Source organism: Patagioenas fasciata, chromosome 16 (genome assembly GCF_037038585.1).
Source record: "Patagioenas fasciata isolate bPatFas1 chromosome 16, bPatFas1.hap1, whole genome shotgun sequence".
NCBI lineage: Eukaryota > Metazoa > Chordata > Aves > Columbiformes > Columbidae > Patagioenas > Patagioenas fasciata.
The window spans coordinates 432,296-445,037 of record NC_092535.1 but is presented as its reverse complement, the minus strand read 5'-3'; the positions used below and the strand labels follow the sequence as shown (position 1 = coordinate 445,037).

The 12,742-nt window shown below is 45.9% G+C and overlaps 1 protein-coding gene across 10 annotated transcripts in view; it reads right to left on the bottom strand.

Annotated features, from left to right (window-relative positions):
- Positions 1 to 12,742, bottom strand: part of NCOA3 (nuclear receptor coactivator 3) — a 61,601-nt gene that overhangs the window by 11,117 nt on the left and 37,742 nt on the right. For 9 of the 10 annotated variants that reach the window (XM_065849642.2, XM_065849650.2, XM_065849651.2 and 6 more), the window contains 11 exons: positions 10,569 to 10,676; positions 8,524 to 8,696; positions 7,736 to 7,836; positions 6,759 to 6,933; positions 6,028 to 6,216; positions 5,671 to 5,772; positions 4,730 to 4,870; positions 3,551 to 3,698; positions 2,279 to 2,667; positions 1,137 to 2,017; positions 616 to 751 (listed from right to left, as the gene is read on the bottom strand). In XM_065849642.2, the coding sequence (XP_065705714.2) occupies positions 616 to 751; positions 1,137 to 2,017; positions 2,279 to 2,667; positions 3,551 to 3,698; positions 4,730 to 4,870; positions 5,671 to 5,772; positions 6,028 to 6,216; positions 6,759 to 6,933; positions 7,736 to 7,836; positions 8,524 to 8,696; positions 10,569 to 10,666 (2,533 nt within the window). In that variant the 5' untranslated portion in view covers positions 10,667 to 10,676. Of the gene's footprint in view, positions 1 to 615; positions 752 to 1,136; positions 2,018 to 2,278; positions 2,668 to 3,550; positions 3,699 to 4,729; positions 4,871 to 5,670; positions 5,773 to 6,027; positions 6,217 to 6,758; positions 6,934 to 7,735; positions 7,837 to 8,523; positions 8,697 to 9,197; positions 9,293 to 10,568; positions 10,677 to 12,742 lie in introns of those variants that run through there. The other variant, XM_071815461.1, reaches the window with a different exon arrangement.

The window sequence follows — 12,742 nt, the reverse complement described above, 5'->3', positions numbered from 1 at the left end:
GGTTTTACATTTCTCATTATCCATGTTTCATCTCCTTAGGTCACTGCAGCAAGTCTACTGCCCTATATAATCAGGCGCTGGCCCACGTTACAAAAGGAAGCGACAAGGACAATGACGCTGGTCTAGCAGCAAGGCCACCCTCCCCTCCTGCTCGGCCCCCTGGGAAGGGCGCTCCTCGGTGACCAGGAGGACTGGTTACACTCCCGAGGCCACAAGGTGGTTTTGCACACAGTAAGTGGGCAACCAAAGCTTGCCACCAATCCCATATTATTTCCCTAGTCATCTGTAAGGAACACAAATTTTAATTTGCAGCTCACAAAACATTTTTCCTGATGTCTCTGAGAAATCTACATTAGACAAACACAGAAGAAAACATAAAATCAGGAAACGATGTTAACTTTATTCGTTGTGTATATAGCAGATGAGTGCTGTCGAGACAGCGAATGCTGTACCTAATTGCCTATGAAAGCACAATTAGCCATTCTGCATTACATTTGTCCTTGAAGATACAGGAGATCAAGAAAGTATTCTCTGAGGGTTTGAGAACACATTATGTTTACATCAGGCAAGAAAAGAACCCTAATTTTAAAACCAAGGTGACACTAAATTCCTTACCCATCAGTGCATTCCCTTGAAATAATGCTTGCTTTGTTCCAAGGTTATTTCCATTTGCAGACATCGCACTATTGTAAAACTCTGAACTAGTCAGATCACCTAGAATTGCATCCAAATTATCCAAGTCGCCACTCATCTGCAAAGACACAGGGAAACACCAAGGTTATTCACTAGCACATGGCTTTCCTTCGGCTTTTATTTAGCTCCTCACTAATCTGAAAAGATGGAACTATGTGAAATTGCAGATATTAAAGACTGTATGTGAAGGAAGAGTTTGTAAATATAGGCTACCTTAATCAAACCATAACTCATTGATAACATTAGCCCACAACTTCAGTACGGCACATTAGGTTATACAGCAGTTCTACAGCAAAACCTGATAATACAGTGTCACGCCATTCACACAGAACTTTCTAGACAAATTTACACCCACGTGCAAACAAGGGCGTTCTATATTTAGCCATTCACTGGAATAAGAAAACATCGGTTTGACGCTGCCATCATTTTACTTTATACTGTACCTCCTCTGGGGGTTCCGGCTTTATCTTTGTCTCTTTTTCTTGACTGGAAGTAGGAATTGTAGAACTACTGCATTGTCCCATTTTATTATCCACATTTTCTACTTTAGGCTTCAGTTCTTTGGAAAGTGGATCCTTCACATCATCTTTATCTAACAAATACCTCAGTAAAGCATTGTTTTCCTTCTTCTTTGGGCTCAGTTGCTCCTGTTTGACGGTGCCTTCTCCGCAAGGGGCAGCGTTACTAACATCATGATACGTGTCTTTACCAGTGGCTTCGGCTGTGATCTTGGCCACCTCTGCTGGAGAGTTACCGTTCTGTAACAATTTATGCAAAATGCGATGCTTCTCTTGCAGGAGCGACCCGTGCACGTTGGAGGAGGAGGATACCCCCCCAGACGTGGACGAGGAAACCCCCGAAGGGCTGGTAACGCTGGTGGAGGATTCTTTACAGCTGGAGTCCAGAGGGGAGTTTGACGCTGTAGAGTGGCCTCTGTCATCTGAGGAGCACGTGAGTAGCTGAAGCAGTTTTTTATGCCCTTTGCTTTCAGACGGCGCTCTCTGACTTTCAGATGCCTCCACGTTGCCCTCTTTGCTGTCTTTCTCACTGAGGAGATCCCTGCTGTTTGACTGGCAGATGGAACTTTCCACTTGGTTTTGTTCACAGTACAAACCAGAAGGGCTTTTGGAGTCCTGGGTACTTGTTTTACTTTGCTGAGATACACTCATGTTTGGGGAATTATCCAATTTTGGGCCCGGTGAAGAAAGCGTTGATAAAAGGGAAGTTCCAACACCCTCACTAATGGCCTGAAGAGCACTAAGAGAACTGCTAGAAAACGTGTTGTTGCCGGTGTTGCTGGCAGATCCCATGGGAGAGTGCATACCTGGATCACACAACAGAGATCCAACTTATTAGACCACAGTACTGCCTGTATCTACTTTTCCTTCAGTTTACGTATGACTGCCAGATTCAGTTAATTATTTTAAAGTAATTTTTAAATAAATAATTTTAGGTATACTACACTTAAGTAACATGCACAAGGTCACACAGAACTGTTACAAAGGACGACAGATGGAATTCAGATAAACATGAGAAAAGATAGTTTAAGATAATAAAAAAAGAGATCCCAGCAAAAACAAAGTACCTGTAACTGGAGAAAACTGGTGCGAACTCATTTTTGGACTCCCTCGATTCCTAGGAGATATCATTAGATTCTGCTGGTTGGAAGTCAAACCAGGACTACCATGCGGTGGGCTGCCCATACTCAACCCGTAACTGCTGTTCTGATAGGCAGAGGGCTGCATTCCGGGCCCGGAGTTCGCTGGCCCCACGCTCCCGGGGCCGCCGTAGCGGGTGCTGCTGAGCTGCCCCACGGCGCCGGGCTCCGCCAGCCCGTAGCTCCTGCTCTGCGCTGCCAGCCCGTGGCCGGGGGACGCGGCCATCACACCGCCCGCAGAACTCGCGTTCCCGGCCACGGCTGCTCTCATGTTCTGCCCAACCGAATTAGGATTTGGCCGATATCCATTTTGTTCTCTGTAAGTTCAACAACATCCCCAGAAACAAATTAAAACCTTATTTGGAATCAAGTGCTACAAAGACAGAATAACATTGTTAAATAATTGTGCAAGTTTTGTTTTCCACAAGAGCAGCGAGAATTCAAGCTTCCGCAACAGCAGAACTAAGCCACGCCACTCACTTATTCGTTACAGAAGTGCTTGGTCCTTCAGGTGCTTTGAGCCGTGCGGACAGACAGCATCGCCCCTCAAACCGCCTTCTTCCATCAACAGTCATGAGCCAGACTTCTCAGTTTAAACACCCCCCTCCTGCGAGTCCCCTCCCCGGTCAGTGTGTGACACTGCTCCCCCGCGCACACCAACGACGCCCTGAGCCACCTCCGCTCCTCCTTTTCCAGCATCTGCGGGCACTTCAATGCCAGCAGCAGACAGATTCCTTCCAGAGCGGCATTTCAATTATTCTTGCAACCAACGAGAACTGCTCCCAGGAACTGCTATTCAAGGTACATATAACTCTGAGGCATCAATGATGCACCTGAGGGGGTTTTGTTGTGTTTTTAACCGGTCTGCAGTTACGAAGAGTCGGATAAAGCATGTGCCTGAGCATTTCTACTTTCAGCATTTCGTCATAATGACCGTTAACGCAAATGAATAACGAAGATCCAACACAGGCTCCATGCAGGCACTGAGGAAAGCCTCTTTTGGCTGGTACTGCCCTCCTGCCACACGGGGCCGTCCGGAGCGTCAGCGTTAGGCTGACACGCTCACGTGCGCCCAGTGCAACCCTGCTTCCCAAACTACGTTTGAGTTTCAATCCCATAAAATACTTGGTACGCTATTTCTTCAGATGTATTTTTAAAAGCTATGACACTTAAACGACAAACAGATACCACTGGTTTCACCTTTGAAGAAAGTGGGTAGAGACAAATCCATGGCGGTCGTTGGTCACAGGGTTTCGAAACAGTTTACTTTTTGTTTGTGCCGTCACTATGGTGCCATCCGCTAACGAGAACCGATACAATGGTGTTTCAGCGTGACCCTGCGTGTAAGCTGCAAAGGAAATACACACATATAGGTCATAGTTAAAAGCCCAAGAATTATTAATATGCACTCTATAGATATTTAACATGATACCCCTCATTTGCTGAAGATTATAAAAAGAAGATAAAAAACAGATATTCAGAAAAAGGGAAAAAGGCAATATTCCCCATTTTCTCCTAAATTAGTAGGGGAAGATAAAAGGCAACAGATGATTTTGTGCTCACCATGCACAGATGGCAAGGCCCTACATGTATTAGGATTTCCAGGGCTAGGTTGGTAGGTTTCCACGGCTTCTCCCTGGGGAGCAGGTCTGACCAACCAAGTGGGAATTGCTCTAAAATACACAGGTAATTGATACAGAACAGAAAGGACACTTGGAAACCTTCAGATGGACTGTTTTGAAGTTTAAACGTTTAAAAGTTTATTTCCAGTTAAAAAAATGTGGAAACCATTGCTTTCAATTTGAGCTCCAAATTTCTTGTAAATTTAGGATTTATTTAATGAGTTACGTCAAAGAACTTCCAATGGAATGGAAACTCCATTTTCCGCCAGTCTGAGTTTCTCTTGATTTAATATCCCCACTACTTGAAGTACTTTGTGAACCCTTGAAAACGACCAGAGTTTAGAAAACTCAGAAAACGTCACCATTCTTCCTGAACACGGTGGCTTCCCGGCCCCTCACCGAGTCATGGAGCTTGCACTACACAACACGTAACACCGGGACACTGAGCGCACCCTGAACCTCTGTGTCTCGACTAAGAAAAAGGCACCACCACCGTTACCACTCCTAGCGAGCTGCCCGTGGCCAGAGGAAAGGAGGAACTCAGATAAAAACTATCAGAACACACTGGAAAACCAAAACAACTTCCATCACAATTCCTACTTCTCAGGAACTCATCCTCCTCCTTCAGCTTTGCAATATGAGCCACAGCAATTCATACTAACAAAAGATACGAAAAAACATGGACACAGGCAGAATTCAGCATTTTTGCAGACACGAGGAGAAGCAGGATGACCAACCACTGCAAACAGATTTTTACCTTCATGATAGTGGCGTTTGTTTGACCACGACTGTCCATCATTATGGCATAAGAACCTCTGAATGCATCGGCGAATGATATCCTCAAAGCCGGGCCGCATCGAAGACCGCAACGAGTTCGTGTCGATGTTGACAAGTTTGCCTGGAACAGGAAGGAATGTGCACAAGTTCAACTCTCTATGACTATGCCAATACTTCCATATAGATACATTTCAGAAGGCTCCAATATCACCAATTGTTTGTCAGTCTAACACTAAATTTGGAGTATGAAGAAGTCACATTTATGAATAATCTGCCATGTGAGAATGTGATGCCACTTGTTAAACCATCAATATTCAAAGGGATTCAGATAACTGAAAAGGGGGAAGTGAAGCACCCACAGGTTAATGTCAGAACTCTAGAAAACAGAAACTTCAGCCTCTGGCACCCAAAGGATGCACACACAGTAAAATTTTCAAATATACCGACCAACGACATCCCCAAATGAACATTAGAAACACTATTTGGCATCTGAAAAAGACATATCTAGATTATATAAGTATTTCAATTTAAACAGCATAAACCACTTTGAACATTAGCTCATGTTCTGTGGAAAAATACACACAGTCTAACGAACTCTCATTAGGTTCAGTTATAATTTAAACTATTTCTTACGTGTAAAGGAAAGCACGATGACAACCGTTCGAAATGCTGCCAGGTTCAAACACAAGTAATGCTTTAACAGCAACTTGCGAACAAGAGCGTACCAGCATGGAGACAGAAAACAGGTCCCACGGCTGCTGTTCCGCGGCCAACCACGGTTCAGCGCAAAAGAACGCTGGAGCTGCCCGTGTGGAGCCCGCCAGTCACCACGGAGACGCTCTTTGCGTACTTGCTTCACTTCAAACAAGAGCGCGCGGGCACAGAAGATACCCCATACCTGCTTCCGGGGACGCTGCTCACCTGAAAGATCGTGTCTTGTAATAAAGCTCTCTGGGTTAGCTGGAAATGCCCTTTCTGCAGTCGTGATACGCCGTGCCACACAAATCATACAGGACTGCAAATCTGTATTGGAAAAAAGAACGCTTTTGCTTTAATTTCTCTTCTGATTTATTGCATTAAAGCATCTAATAAAACAGCTGAAGTGCCTTTCACTGTTAAAACGGAACTATAAACAGTAAGTATGGAAGGTTCTGCATTCTGTTCCTACGTACATAACAACGGATTGCAGAAGCCACCAATTTCATACCATATACCGAACACCAGAAAGCTTTACTCGGAGTTTTCTTCTGTGCACCACAATTCCCCAGGATCTCCTACCTTCCCCCTCCTCCATCATGGCTCTCGGCTGAGATAAAGCAAAGCACTGCATTGTTTCGTATCTTTGACGCGTATCCGGGAGGCCGCCTACGTCTTCCAAAAGATCATGGGAGGTTTTCACCATCATCCGGCAGTTGAACGTGTGACTCTTCTGTCGGGGGGTTTCATTGGTCCAAGCAACTCCATTAACTTCAAATAATACAGTAAAAATATATCAAGATTTTAAGATAAAATCAATTAATAACTGTTTTTTCTGACTTTAGATACCTTGTTTTTAGACTACAGAAATTAAAGAGTGTTTTAAGATTCTTTCTCAATATACCATCAGTTTTATACCTTGGGAGCAGTAGTACTGATAACCAAGGAATCTCTTCCCCTACATGACACTTGCAGCCACCGAAGAGGAGCTGAAAAGTCTTTCAGCTGTTTGAAACTCGAGCAGTTCCCTGCACCTCGTGTCACTGGGAAACGGTTACTGCAGTACCCGTGGTTTAAGTTACATGTAAACACATTGCAAAGGCTGAAGTACAGTGTGAACTTCCAGCACATTTATTTCTGGTGGTGGTGCTTTAGTAAGGACACAGTAAAATTTTCCAAGATTAACATAGTTTTGTAGTCAAATATTCTTTGTATAAGTGATTTCTTTTGAAAGGTTGTCCATTACAAGTTGGGTTATCTCCTCCTCTGTTTTCGCGCGGGCTGGTAACAGTGTAGTAAGTCAATTGTATTACCTGAAGATTTGGGTAGGTTTTTAAGGAAGTCCTTCCGGTCCTCTTCGTGCAAGATGCCATAGACACTTGTGTTAACCAAATCTTCCTGTTTGTATTGCAGATACTGTGTGACATTTTCTGACACAAATACGATGTTGCCATCTCGATTTACAACAAACAGGAAACCATCCAATGCCTGGGTATTAATATGACAAGGTGTAAGACACACTGCCGAATTCTGAACATCACCCACTTTAAAAACTATGTGGGTGATAAACGTCCCGTTACAATACTGGCGTTTCTCATTAGTAGTGCTAAAGTTTTAAATTCGTCTCAGAAAAACTGTGTCTGGTAAGCAAGGATTTAAATATTAAAAACTAATCCATTCAATTGTTATTCCAATGAGCTCTTTCACTGTGATAACCACTTTCTTGTTTCATTCTTGCTTTATTTCAACACAAGATAAGGACCGTGTAACATTATTTCAATAGCTGGTAAATAGAGACCAGAAGAAATTCAATAGACACAAGCAGTCAGAGATGAGCAGGCAGGTATTTCCACCAGCGAGTGACAAGGGAGAGGGCCTACCCATATCCTAAAACACTGCGTTTTCTTCACTGAAAGAAAACCTCAGCATCTACGTGAAACAATTCAGTTCCAAAAGTGCTCTTTAATGTACTTGCAAATACGGGATTGGTTTTCTGGGCATACAGAATCCCAGCATGTCAGCAAAACAGCATCCATTTATTTTAATGACTATCTCCTAACGTAACAGTAACATATTCCATGGCCAAATGCTATTCTTCTTCTTCCTTCAACAGAGAATTTCAGCAAAAATAAGAAAACATGAGATTTTATTCCTGACCCTTTCACATACAGTTCTGGATAGTTCTTGTGTGCTATTTATTACTATAGGATTGCAGGCTTTATTGCAATATTTTCACCTGCCTGAAGGATTTGATTCCATAGAGATTTATTAAAGCCTAATTTATACTCGCCTGTAATAAAAGAGGTCCCAATGAATCCTTATCAATAACTCCTTGACCTGTAGAAGATACATCAGCTTTCTGAACATCATCATCATTAGAAACCGCTTTTCCTGAAACCCAAAAGATATATTTTGGTAAAGAAACATTTCAAATGAAGATCAGATTTAAATATCTACAAGCCAGATTCCAGGAAGCGTGTGAAGAAAGGCAAGAAACCCCACAAACGAGAGAGGAGGGAGGTCTCATATATTGATAATTTGCTTAAGACTAGAAAAAAATGTCACAGCTACATAATGCAGAACTCTGCTCCCACAAACTGACTTGACAGAGCCAAGAGAACCAAGCAAAGTCCATAAAACCCAGCAGTAAAATCAATACGTCTGATTGGAAGTTTGCACCACATTTTTCTAAGGAATCAATTTCGAAGCATTAAACTCACTTGAAGCATGAAGCCCCGTCAAGTGAAAGACAAAGGTTTGCATCCTACACACCAGTGGGTATTCGGTGTACGGTGCCCGCAGACGGCACAGGACCATCTGCTTCCAGCTCCTCTGCAGCCCAGCTCGAGCTTTCCTGGCACTTTCAGGGAACTGATAGGGAAAGGCCCTGACTTCCATTAAAAACTTACGGTAAGCACTTCCTTACTTCTAAACAGAAAATGAGCCAAAGCCTGCGGACCTTCTCAGCCGCAACTGCTCTTGTGAAAAACACTACTCCATTGCTCCAGTAACTGCTGCTTTGGAAAAGGAATCACAAGAAAATGAAATTATCCATTTTGGTTTAGCAGAGAACTGTACCTTGCTCTTTTATCTGTCGAATCTGTTTCACGGTTTCTTTTAAAATAGCGCATTTGTCTGGTTTGACGTTAAAGTTGTCAATGTCGCTCAGATTAGCAGATATCAGTTCCGCCAGCTCTTCAATGTATTTGCTTTCCTGCTCGCGCCGACGCTTCTCGCCACTGCAGCTCAGACTAGGAATCACAAACATCGTTTCATATACATACCATCGTATATAAAAGCTGTGCTCGCTCTGTGAACCTCAATGTACTTCATGTAACACCTGCCTATTAAACCTCGGTAGCAGTTACTCTTCCAGCAAACATAAATCTGAAGGGCACGTGCTTGTGTTTTGTTACGTTGCTGTTTGGTTTGGGTTTTCGTGGGGTTTTTAATAATATTAAGTACAAATTTATCTTAAGAGGATATGAGAAATCTATTCATCAAAATAATCCTCCTGTGACTACCCTACTGTCAAATGTAATGACAACAGCAATTGCCTGGTATAAAACTGTAACACTCATAGAGCAAGTATATTTTAACCTTGAAAGTTACTTTAGATTTGTTTATAATTTATTAGACAAATTAAACAGAATTTTAACACTTTCTGAAATCCCTTTGGTTTGCTTGTAACAGGATGACTACAGGAGGAGACACCTCCGAGACATTTCCAGACACCAGGACAGAGACGCCACCTGAACATCCAAGCGAATCAGAATCCCAGACAACCCAATGCTGGAATTCCTTTTCCTGCATCGACTGACGCGCCAAGCAAAGACCCGTCTGCAGCCTAAACGGACAGAGAACAGTGTCACACGGAGTACGCCAAAAGCAGGAAAAGAAGCGGTCAGGAGGAGGGAAGGGGCGAGAACGGGCAGACTGACGGAATCAGAAGGAATGTTCTTCGAGAGGAAACCAGGCGAAAGGAAGAGGAAGCTTTGCATGGGCCAGTCCTGGGGAACACACGGACAAAGCAGGGGTTTGAAAGAGAAAGAAAGCTAATGAAGGGGACAAACTGAAAAATCAAATTCCTGAATGGACAGATACTGGAGAAGGGGAAGGAGAGACCGGAATGGAGGACACTCCCGAGGAGACACCGGGACACAGCGCGAGAGGCTGAGGATCCCACGCACAATCTGTTGCACGACGGTGGTAACGGCATGGGACTGTGGGGACGTACATAAAACAGAGAAATATGAGCACACACGATGCCGGGTATTTTGGGGAAACTGAAGACAAATTTAATAAAGTTTAATACTCTGTGGGAACACGAACATGAAAGATGGGCAGGAGGACCCATGGAATGCCAGAATTCGAGATCAGCTTGCAAAGTCTGGAGAAACATAACCCACAGGGCTGACGTCAAGTGCTGCCTTTGGAATATCTGTGAAGCAATAAGTTTTTCTTGTTTTGCTTTGTAATCACAGCTTCAAACAGCGATTCCGTATATGTTCACTCTGTTCAGATTTCTGTGAGAGTCTCATTATAAACCATAGTCCATCAGCTTTGGTATATCTACATGTAACAGCAAAGTGTATCTCCACAGCAGAAGCTGGCCTGGGGAAGTTTTCAATCAAACAAAATCATCAGTTAGAACTTCCCACAGAATCCCAGAATGTCAGGTTGAAGGGCCCTGGAAAGCTCATCCAGTGCAATCCCCCCATGGAGCAGGAACACCCAGCTGAGGTTCCACAGGAAGGGGTCCAGGCGGGTTTGAATGTCTGCAGAGAAGGAGACTCCACAGCCTCCCTGGGCAGCCTGGGCCAGGCTCTGACACCCTCACCAGGAACAAGTTTCTTCTCAAATTTAAATGGAACCTCCTGTGTTCCAGTTTGCACCCATTGCCCCTTGTCCTGTCACTGGTTGTCACCGAGAAGAGCCTGGCTCCATCCTCCTGACACTGCCCCTTTCTAGATCTGTAAACATGAATGAGTCACCCCTCAGCCTCCTCTTCTCCAGCTCCAGAGCCCCAGCTCCCTCAGCCTTACTCTAAATTGCAATGAGAACTTGAAAAATGTTTTCAAAACCTCGCAATACACAAAAGAGAGTGGTCGGTATAAACCTACCTTGCACCCGGTGTATCACAGGGCAATGGCTTGCGTTTCCTTGACTCACTGCTCAGGCTATCCAAGGAGTTTTCTCCTAATCCACTCATCTTGACCATGCATCAGCAACTAAAAGCAAAAAAATCAGAATTGTGAATGAAGCTCTCAGAAGGAGGAGCAGACACGGGATTACTCGGCACGTGTACAAAGCCCAGAATCACACTGGCATCTCTTTAAAGCACAAGTTCTTCTGCAGCTCAGCAAATGCTACAATGCTTAACAAAATGATATTCATAACCAATCCCCATGTCAACTGACAGGCATTAGTAGAGGAAGGAAAATACACTTTGTACATCACAATAAAATGAAAAACTACAGTAAAACATAATCTTGCATTTGAAATAATTACAAAAGATGCCTTAGTCTGCAGCTATGCCCATGGACTGCACAGACAAGTTGGTTTTACACCTAAGTATTTGATACAAACCCCGGATGAATAAGACAAAAGCCAACATACAGAGAGATGGAAGAGCAAGCCTGGAGACTTCAATCATCTGTTCCTCCAGGGCAAAAACCCCTCAAACACTTTTGAAGTGGCCCACCTCACAGGCCATTCAAGAAAAATACACCACTACGCCACTAGATGACAGCAGAGCACCGAAGGACTGCAGGGATAACGTTTTCTTCAGTCAAGCAGCTGAATGACCAGCTACTCATCCGAACAAGCAAGGGGTTTCAACACCAGCGGGTACAAACGGGCTCTGAGCGGGTAACAGCAGCTGATGCGCTGCAGCCGATTCTGAAGAGAACGTCTGGCTCTCAAGCTCCTGTGCCCGCGGAGCCCGGATCCCGGCGGGGCCGCAGCCGAGTCGGTCCCCCAGAGCACGGGAAGGGCGCACACAGCCCTGGGGACGGCGCGGGAGCACGGGAAGGGACACACAGCACGGGAACGGGCACACAGAGCACGGGAGCGGGCACACAGCACGGGAACGGGGACACACAGCACGGGAACGGGCACACAGCACGGGAACGGGCACACACAGCACGGGAGCGGGCACACAGCACGGGAACGGACACACACAGCACGGGAAGGGACACACAGCACGGGAACGGGCACACAGAGCACGGGAGCGGGCACACAGCACGGGAACGGACACACACAGCACGGGAAGGGACACACAGCACGGGAACGGGCACACAGAGCACGGGAGCGGGCACACAGCACGGGAACGGGGACACACAGCACGGGAGCGGGCACACAGCACGGGAACGGGGACACACAGCACGGGAAGGGGGCACACACAGCACGGGAAGGGGCACACACAGCACGGGAAGGGGGCACACAGCACGGGAAGGGGGCACGCAGCACGGGAAGGGGGCACACAGCACGGGAAGGGGGCACGCAGCACGGGAAGGGGGCACACAGCACGGGAACGGGCACACACAGCACGGGAACGGACACACACAGCACGGGAAGGGGGCACACACAGCACGGGAAGGGGGCACACACAGCACGAGAAGGGGGCACACACAGCACGGGAGCGGGCACACACAGCACGGGAACGGGGACACACAGCACGGGAACTGGGGCACACACAGCACGGGAGCGGGGGCACACACAGCATGGGAGCGGGCACACACAGCACGGAAAGGGGGCACACACAGCACGGGAACGGGCACACACAGCACGGGAACGGGCACACACAGCACGGAAAGGGGGCACACACAGCACGGGAGCGGGCACAGGAAGGGCGCAGGCACTGCAAGCGTGTCAGTGGCCACGAGTTAGTTCTATTTAGGAGGAGGAAGGAATTTAAGTACATTAAATAGTTGAAAATTCGGGCTACGACAGACATCTCACCAGGATGTAATTTCACAGGTAGCAGGGTCGCATTAAGAGATTCTGAATGAAAATGTCACTCCTGGTTTAACACCTACCTGTACGACAGATAACTCACGGTAGGATTAAACAGAAAACCAAAATTATCACATTGTGTCTCAAACATGATACATACAGAGGATACAGTTCCATTTCAGAAAACGTTTCAGTGCCTAAATGCAGAAGCTTGGCAAAGGAAGGAAAAATTAGGTAAGTGGTGCAGGCCGTTTCGCTGCTGTGGAGGTGCAGAGCTCCCCTCCCGCACGGGCTTCCGTCCCCAGGCCGGGAGGGGCCGCAACGCCCCCGGCAGCCCGCA